This window comes from Symphodus melops, assembly GCF_947650265.1.
Source record: "Symphodus melops genome assembly, chromosome: 10".
Taxonomy (NCBI): Eukaryota; Metazoa; Chordata; class Actinopteri; order Labriformes; family Labridae; genus Symphodus; species Symphodus melops.
Genome location: NC_136700.1, coordinates 16,974,384 through 16,984,447, shown reverse-complemented (window position 1 = coordinate 16,984,447; position 10,064 = coordinate 16,974,384). Strand labels below are relative to the sequence as shown.

At 36.8% G+C, this 10,064-nt stretch overlaps 1 protein-coding gene across 1 annotated transcript in view; it reads right to left on the bottom strand.

The window, feature by feature from the left end:
* Window positions 1-10,064, bottom strand: part of LOC306830008 (mitochondrial intermediate peptidase-like) — a 16,216-nt gene continuing 6,152 nt past the window's right edge. The window contains exons 12-18 of the mRNA XM_079353224.1: window positions 9,905-10,061; window positions 8,709-8,818; window positions 8,172-8,246; window positions 6,034-6,150; window positions 5,468-5,589; window positions 3,617-3,690; window positions 1-344 (exon numbers count right to left, since the gene is read on the bottom strand). Coding sequence (XP_079209350.1) covers window positions 244-344; window positions 3,617-3,690; window positions 5,468-5,589; window positions 6,034-6,150; window positions 8,172-8,246; window positions 8,709-8,818; window positions 9,905-10,061 — 756 coding nt within the window. The 3' untranslated portion in view covers window positions 1-243. The remainder of the gene's footprint in view (window positions 345-3,616; window positions 3,691-5,467; window positions 5,590-6,033; window positions 6,151-8,171; window positions 8,247-8,708; window positions 8,819-9,904; window positions 10,062-10,064) is intronic.

Genomic DNA, 10,064 nt, shown 5'->3' with positions numbered 1-10,064 from the left:
CAGATTGAAAACATTGCTTTAAACAGGAAATATCACAGAATATACACTTATTGATACTTTTAAATTTAGTCAATCTCGACAGACACAACTCAATTTATTTCAGGATTTGGAATCAAGGCTTTTATTCTGTTAATTTAACCTATTATTGAAGACAAAATCAGTTTGAAATTGTGTACAGTTGTTGTTTTCTTTGTCTCACAGCCTACTGGTTAAAGTCCATTTTAATGCTGGAAATTGCATAACTTATGTTTCAGAGTCCATAATGAATGTCTCAAAGTTTGGGTTGAGCTCACACACCAGCGCATCCACAAAGTCCTCAATGGTGGGCTGCCTCTGCAACATTCCTGTCCATAAAGAACACAAAGCAACAGCTTGAAGGTGTATGTGTCTATTGAGGGAAAAAGTTTTAGCATGGAATGTTAATCTAAGTTCAGTGAAGTGAATTCAAAACAGAGATTGGCAATACAGAAAAAAAAAAACTTTAATAGATTGTTTTTTATCCCAAATTTAGCTTAACAAAAATACAGGGAATTCTGTTTTAATCAGTACCATAAGCACAGGGCACGGTGCCGAAATGAGTCGTTTGGGATGTTTGCTCATTTCTTGCTTCGGTGTGTTTTTATGTTGTGTTCTAATGAGTGTTAGTGTTTCAAAAGATGGAACATGTTTGTTGTGTTGCCTCACATCTTATCGTGTAATTGTAGGTTTAATGTATAATATTGAAAAAAGTTATTTTATGACCCGGGCCTAGTTGACATAATGAAAAATAAATGCCGATCCAAAAAGTCAGTTGGGCCATTTACAGTGGATACGGAAAGTTCTCAGACCCCTTTAAAAACCCTTCGATGCACCTTTAAAATACTTACGTTAAGTACCCTTCGAACTAAAAGGTGTAAATAAAAACTCAAGCTCTACATTTTTTATAAATTATAGGGTTTTTTTAGTTTTTTTTTGATAATGTTATAAATCAGTATCAGTCATAATCATACATGTTAATGTTAATGGGTTTTTTTTTTTTTTAACCCTTAAATTGTCATGTTTTTGTCATGATGCAACCCTATTTTATGGTCTAAAGTACACAAATGATTTATTTTCAATATACTTCATGACAACTTGATTATTTATAGCTTGATTATTGCAGCCTGGTATATGTGAAAGATTAGCAACACAATGTATTTATATGGATTATTGTTTTTTGTTCAGTTTCAAATACTCACACTATGTACCCTTCGCACTAAAATGTGTAAATAAAAACTCAAGCTATAAAAGTTTTATAAATTATAGCTTTTTTTTTGATAATGTTATAAATCAGCATCAGTCCATATCAAACGTTAATAAATTTGTTTATTTTTTAACCCTTAAATTGCCATGTTTTTGTCATGATGCAACCCTATTTAATGGTCTAAAATACACAATAAATGATATATTTTCAATATGCTTCATGACAACTTGATTATTTATGGCATGATTATTGCAGCCTGGTATATGTGAATGATTAGCAGCAACATTTATTTATATGCATTATTATTTTTTGTTCAGTGTCAAATACTCACACTATGTAACCTTAACCCTTACCATATATGGTAAAAATGACATCATCAGGAAGGGACTCCCTCAGAGCACACACTTGAAGCCCCATGCTTCAATGTCCCATGTTTTATACTTTATATTCAAGCAGGATCATAAATAGTGATTTGAATGGGTTTCAATGCGCACTTTTTAGTGCGAAGGGTGCATAACGTGAGTATTTCATGCTATGTTGTTTACAAAATGCTAAAAATAGAAAATGCATGACAAAATTATAGAACACTCAAAAATGCACAACCTTGAATAAATCATCAACAATATGCATGAAAAAAGGATAAAATATGCAAGAAACAAAAAGTCAAAAACACTAAAAAGTGCAAAGGTGTGATAGAGGGTTAAATTGTTTCACTCTTGTTTCATTGCAGCCATTTGCTAAAATCAAAAAAGTTCATTTTATTTCTCATTTATGTCCCTTCAGCTCCCCATCTTGACAGAAAAAACTGAAATGTAGACATATTTGCAAATTTATTCAAAAAGAAAAACTGAAATATCACATAGTCATAAGTATTCAGACTCAATTCTCAGTATTAAGTGGAAGCACCCTTTTGAGCTAGTACAGGTGTGAGTCTTCTTGGGAATGGTGCAACAAGTTTTTCCACACCTGCCATTTTTCCTTGCAGATCCTCTCCAGTTCTGTCAGGTTGGATGGTGAACGTTGGTGGACAGCCATTTCAGGTCTCTCCAGAGATGCTCAATTGGGTTTATGTCAGGGTTCTGGCTGGGCCAGTCAAGAATGGTCACAGAGTTGTTCTGAAGCCATTCCTTTGTTATTTTAGCTGTGTGCTTAGGGTCATTTTCTTGTTGGAAGGTGAACTTTTGGCCCAGTCTGAGGTCCTGAGCACTTTGGACAAGGTTTTCTTCCAGGATATCTCTGTACTTGGCGGCATTCATCTTTCCTTCAATTACAACCAGTCGTCTTGTCCCTGCAGCTGAAAAACACCACCATAGCATGATGCTGCCACCACCATGTTTCACTGTTGGGATTGTATTGGGCAGGTGATGAGCAGTGCCTGGTTTTTTCCACAGATTCCACTTAGAATTAATACCAAAAAGTTAAATCTTGGTCTCATCAGACCAAAGAATCTTCTTTGTCATAGGAGTCCTTCATGTGTTTTTTTTTTGGCAAACTCTATGCAGGCTTTTACATGTCTTGCATTGAGGAGAGGCTTCCATCGGGCCACTCTGCCATAAAGCCCCGACTGGTGGAGGGCTGCAGTGATAGTTGACTTTGTGGAACTTTCTCCCAATGGACAGCATGTGAGTTAAATATTATTGTCACAGTAATGGGTCTGAATACTTATGAACATGTGATATTTCAGTTTTTCTTTTTTAATAAATTTGCAAAAAATTCTACATTTCTGTTTTTTTCTGTCAGGACGGGGTGCTGAGTGTACATTAATGAGAAATAATATGTTTTTTGATATAAGTAAGGTCCTTTACCTGCCTTTTGTAAACATAACAATGAGCATGGTCTTGTTACCTGCTCTTTTGTTAATGTTAACAGACAAACAGTAAGGTCCTTTACCTGCTTTTGTAAAGTGTCTCGAGATAACACCTGTTATGAATTGACGCTATATAAATAAAGATTGATTGATTGATTGATTGATTGATTTCAGCAAATGGCTGCAATGAAACAAAGAGGGGAAAATGTAAAAGGGTCTGAATACTTTCCATACCCCCTGTATATCAAAATGGTACGAAAATACAATATTAATACCATCTCACATACTACTTCGGGTCAATGTATTAGATGTTACATATAAAAAAGATCTGATATCATTTTTCAGACTGACCAATAGACCAATACTGCCAAACAAAACTCATATATACCCAGCTGCTACACACATCTGGAAATGACATTGGGCCATGCACTGAACCCAAAATAGTTTAAACTGCTATGCCAGTGGTGTGTAAATTTAGTCGTAATGTAGCAGCTTCTGCCATAAATATGTGAAAGGGTGAGCGTGACATGTAGTGTAGAAAAGTGCTTTGAGAAGTCAGAAGACTAATCAAGTCCAAGTTAACCTACCTTCCACCATCAGCATTGGCTCCTTTGCTCCTCCATGGGCCAGCATCTCCCGACGGTAACGTTCACCCATGTCTCTAACAGAAAGACAGCAAGGGAAAGGGACGAGGGAAAGCCGTAAAAGACGAGGATTCAGACAATATTGTCCCCTGCAAGCTCAACATACTCTGCCAACGGCTCCTTCATTATTGTTGCCAAGCCTCCTAAACTGCAGAATAGATCTTAAAGTCTTGATTTGCAAGTAAGTTTATGTATACAGTGTAGAACAGGAACAATAAAAACAAGGGAAGACTGTAAAATGAAGCCCGCATCAGAGATTTTTTTTATATACTTTCTTTCTGGTTCACACTCTGTTATTGTTTAGCTACTGTATAGCTGTATATACTGTATGTGTAGCTAATAGCTCTGTATAGCTACCAGACCAACTTCCATATTTTGGTCAGCATCGGGACTTGAACTGGTGACCCTCCGGTTCCGAACCCAAGTCCCTACTGAGATACTGCCGACCCAATCAAAATGTTATATTGTATCAAATATATTGTATCACAGTTCTCAGATGTAATAAACAGTGTAGTACTTGTTGCATTAAAAAGATGGATCGATGCATGGGAGAGTGTTACATTGAGGTTTTTACTGTATTAAATGGACAATGAGAACATCGTGAAACAGACTGTGGATCATCATAGATTTCTTTGGCAGTAGTCAGACAACATAATAAAATACACTTCACAGACAATTGCTGGCCCATGCTGACCAGGAGCTTACAATCACTGGCAAAGTGTTCATCTACACTGTGTTGTTCATATTCTGCTGGAAAGTACGGCACACACATTCCTGTCCATTTGGGTACAGAAGGCCACAATGAAGACATCCGCTTGACTTGTACATGTCAAACATTTACATGTCTTCAGCTCACAACAGAGAAGAAGCAAAAGAGAAGGTTACAGCTCCCCTCTTCAGATGCTGATAATGGATACCAATATTTATAAGATAAAGGTGATGAAGGGCCCCTTGTAAATGTTGCCTTGGGCCCAAACAGACATGTCAAAGGCAGAACCAACAAAGAACAATCCCCATGTAACACAACATTAAAACATTATTGGGCGTACAGATGCTTTAGCGATTAGATCGCACCCTATGGACAAAGCAAAAATGTCAAATGATCAAATTTAATGATAAAAAATACCATTAAAGTATCAATATGTCTAGAGCTCTGCTTGCAATGTGTGGTATTTAGGCTACTTGAAACCATTACATTGTGTCCTTTCTTTCCTTAAAGTTAGTAAAATACTATGTTAATGAGCTGAGAATAAGTTTAGTTTAGTCTGTTTAGCACACATTCCAAAAAAGAAATCAAAATGGTGCAAGGAGGGAACGAAGCCCAACAGACTTGTAAAAGAGTTCCACCCCTACATACCTAATAGACTATACATATTACTTTTAAATGAAGCCTTCACACCCTAATACAAATATACACTGATAATTCTATTCCTAATATATCAACTTCGATATGTATGTGTATTTAAGTCTCAAAAAAGTAAATAGGTTTTGATATTTAGCAAGGCTAAGTATGACAAAACAGTTCTCCCATGCCCTAACACACGTATATTTATCAATAAAGAAGAGAATAAATAAATACTCACACAACATGTGATACTGTCTCACAGTAAACAGATTTAAACCATTTGTGGACCTTTAATCTGTTTGTACTCCTGTGCATACAAGAAATGCTCCTTGATATGTATCCAATTTTAATGTTTTCGTTTTCATTTTCTTAAAAGGAAGCCGTAACATTGAAAAAACTAAAAAGACAAATAAAATACACTTAAATAAAAATAAAAAACAGACTCTTACCTGTTTAAAGGATCCTGAATGAAGCACTGATTCCACACCATTGAGGCAACGGCTCGGGACATAAGGTATGAGTAGTACTTGGCCCCATAGCCAATAAGGTGGCTAAATCTCAGTTGCCATGCCTTTGGATAAAATATAAAGACAAAATAAGCCTTATCACCAAAAAGAGCATGACCAACTTAAGTTAAAACAACCTTCGACAACAACATTTTGGTCAACACAGGGGGATGTTGACTAAATTTACAAGTTAAGTTTTATCTAATTGTTCATTAAAAAGAGAACAATCATTTTTTCCAAAAGCATTCAAGACAATAGTCACACTAAATAAATGTCAATGCAGCTAGCAAAATGTCTTTATTTGAAATGACTATCTTGGATTAAGAGTGAGAAGAAAATGAAAGGAGAGGCTAAAGGACTCATTTAAGATGTTTTGTTGCTGTGCTGTTATCTGAGGTGAGTCAAACATTTAACTTATTATGCATCTACAAAACAATATTATGAGATACGGTAAAGGTAGATTAGTCAAAGAGATGTGTAATGTTATACACAGAAAGTAAGAGATTTACTGTATTTGGTGTATAAGGCAAGCCGTAGAATTTCTGCTGCATCTCCTTCAGTATGTCCGTGGTTGAGTGGTTCTGTGGTGTGCTGTGGTAGATCTGGTCCAAGACAGCATAGAAAATCTGCCCAGACAAAGATAAATACTAAGTTATTATTAAATAAGATATTGTAATTCCCATTACCCGCTGCGTTGTTTAACTTTCAACACCAAAAAAACTCGGAATTGGCTTCTCGTTTAATAAAAGGTTGTGCAGTCACTTCAATCACCAGATGCTGATGTTGACAGTGTAATAGCAAAAGTTATATCTTTAACTCTCCGGTATCATTTGTTTTATCTATCCTTTTGAGTCATTCGTGGACAAAAATGTCCACTTTAAAAAACAGTGTCCAATTACAGAATATAATCATGCATTTTGCAATGTCCGTGTTTCATTTTGTGTTTCAACTACTGTAAATTTTACTGTATACTACCAAATGGTGTTATTTTCCCATTATAAGCCTATGCATGAAATACTTTATATTTCTTGGTGACAAATAACTTTAAAAAAAATACTACTCGCCTCACGGCTAACCACCACGAACATTCTGTGCATGCGAGAAAGGACATAACTCTCCATGCCAGCAGGCGGCGCTTGTCCGTTGATATGATACACCGCTGCTATGTACTACTCCAAATTACTTAGCGAGAAAAATGTCTGATAAAAAATTGAAAATGGCATTGTCAGCCCTCGAATTGCTTGTTGCTTCTGCCTCGGAGGCGACAAACAAGAAATCGCACTAATGGGTAAAAGAATGGATACTGCAGCTGCATTCTTAGAGGCTTTCCTGAACCTGCTAGGACTGGGGATAAATGAAACCTCCGAACAGCCAATCATAGAGATTCCTCTCACAGACTGCAAACGGTGATTAACATGGAATCAGCAGAAAAAAAGCAGATGGATAGTGACGGCGCCAGACATACCGGCAAAACTAGGGGGAGGATCACTCACTGATGGTCCAACTAGGACCGACAGCCGACTCCTTGGCGTGTCAGGGCCTTTAAGACAGACCACTTCTGGCACGTCCACTGTGGTCATCCCAGAGGTTGTGGGTGGATTCACTCTTGGACCCATTTACTCAAGCCAAAACCAGGGGTACGTATGCTCTAACATCTGCGGCATCCCCATCACGCCTGTTTGCCACTGAATGGTTTCCCTGCAGGTTTCTCATGTTGAGTATTATTTGATAATGAAAATGAAAAAATCAATCAAAGCAGGATTCAACACCCTGAATTTTGGTGATGGCATAATGCGCTGGACTTCATGACAGGGAAACCTGGTTTGCTCATATGTTGATGTACACCCACTGCCAGGATGGAAATGATCATCTGTGTGCTCTCCACTCTCAGAAGAAGACTCATAGAAAGACAGATGTCACCATAAACTCTAGCTAAGTTTATTCTTAGGAGGTTGTTTCAGTTTCAGAGGATGAGTCTGTAGCTTGCTTGCATTAAAGGGCTGCATGGTCATGCTGCCCTTTAATGGCTTGTTCCACAGAGAAGCACCTCTTCATCTTGCTTGATGCTTGTCACAGAAATTTAAAATAATTAAACATCTGTTGTTGTTTTTGGAAGTGGACATTTTTGTCTATGAATGGCTCAGGAACTTCAAATTGGACACTGTACAAAAAACAATACTGCATTTTTAATCAATCTTGTTGATATCTAAAGACTGCTTTGAAAAAATTACCCGAGCCCCCCAGCATACAGTATATATTATAGAGTCTGTATTTTTTTATAGAAAACAGTAATGTCATTAAGCTGGCATTTAAAGGGTTAAAGTCCCAAAAATAATTCAATATTTGATTGCTTTGACCTGGACTAAATTAAAAGATTCTAAACAAGTGTAAACAAATATTGTTCTATCTTATTTTTACAGCGGTTTTAGGGAGCAGACATTTTTGTCCACGACTTGTCAACGGGGTAGTAAATTGCACCCTGTGTATTATAGACCAATTAAAAATAAATAAATCAGAATTTCAAAATGTATCTACAAAAATGTGATACCTGAGGGTTAAATGATAACCCTCTGCAGTTGTTATATTCTCAAAAGGGGGAAGTACACTGATGACAGTAAGTAATGGATGTGAGGTTTGGTCATAGTACCTGCAGCTGGGTGTCTGCGGCCCCACAAACCTTCTTTGACTCACACAAGCGAGCCACCATACTCTGAGGCAGAGGCTGGCAGAAAACAAACAAACAAAAAAAAAAAACACATTAAATTAACATTTCAGTTTAACACTGTTTTCATCTAAATCGATTAGCCAAATTCATCCTTTAAATTTTGTTTTCAATAAAAAGGTCACATATTATGCTTTTTTCTGGTTTTATCTGCTCTTTAGTGTTTTCTAGATGCATGTTTAGGCACATCTCTGTGCAAAAATTCAAAGTCTGCAGAAACGCACAATCCCTTGTCCCCCCCCCTCGTTGAAAATGGGTTTGTGACCCATCACTGATCAAAGCCCATTAGCTCATTACATAGATAGATATAGATATATGAACCCCAAAAAAGGCATAACATTGGATTCTATGATATTTGCTGTCATCATACAAAATAGAAAGCATATATATATATATATATATATCATGTATTATAAGAACAAAGACATCACAATGGACTAAATTCCCGAGGATTATGTGTACCTGTCCTGTTTCATAATGGCGTGCAAACTGGCTAATGACTCTATAGTCTGTGGCAAAGTATTCCATGAGGATGGATGGGACTTCAGCAAAGTCAGTTGCGCATCTGGTTCCTGAGGAAGAAATGTAAAAGTTTGACATCCAAACAAAGCAGAACACGATTTAGTAATTTAGTAATCCATCAGTTATTTTGGTGATTATTATGAGTAACCAGACAAGAAATCTTGCATGTTCAGCCATTTTCCCCCACATGAAATCACTTGCTTTATTCAACCAATAGTATTACATAAAAGAGAAAATAAGACTTCAATAAACTAACTTAGTTTCCCTTTTATATTTAATTTTTAAAACTTGTTTTCTCAAGTTCTTTAATTTTTGAAAATAATTATATTGTTTTTATTCATGTTTATCTTAATTGTTGTTGTATTTTTGCATTTACTACCGGTTGCAACCTTTTCTGGCTCAGCAAAAATTAATATCCTGGCTCTCCATCTTAGACTACCAATAAAGGAAATGTATCAGTCACTGTGCTTGTGTCAAAGACCAAAACCTCGGTAGTGAGGCCTGCACAAGAGCAGAGACATTGATCAGGACAGAGAAACACATACAGATGCACATGCTCTTCTGGAATAAGAGAGAGCACATAAATAAGCCTAGTTAAAGTCCAGATATTAAGCATTTGGTTCCTTCTGACTGAGCACTGTATAGTATTTGGGTTTAAACTCTAGGCTTTGGTATTTTAGAAATCGAGTTACTGGATTGATTTGAGAAATGGTTTCAGTTCTACAATTAAGGTGGAGCCCAATATACAGTATATGAAGAAAAGTCCTACATCTACTTGTTGGATGAACTCCTGACCATTTAGTGCCCCCAATTTCTCTCTCTAATACATTCCCTGTCTCTCTTGGGCTGGACTATACAATCGATGCAAAGGGTGGGGGAAAAAGGGATATCATTTTTACCTAACCGAACTGAATTACTTGGTGTAAATGGGGCTTTAGGAACCTTGAGAGCTTTGAAAGGCGCCCTTATATAAAATGTAATATTATTATTATTAATTCACAAAACATTGGTAGCTTGCTTGCAACCAGTTTGTCCCTCAAGAAAAGTTTAAATAACACCTACTGAATGATACAATCCTTAATCTATTAAGCGGCTTTTTCTGGTTGTTTGTTGATATCAATCCGAGTTAAGCTCACCTGTGACGTGCTGGTAGCGAGTGCGTCCCAGCATTGAGTGCATGGCGTGTCCCATTTCATGGAAGAGGTTCTCCATCATGCCAGGGGTGAGAAGGGTGGGGGCACTCTTTGTTGGATGGGGAAGACTCAACATTAGAACCACAACTGGAAGCTGGTACTG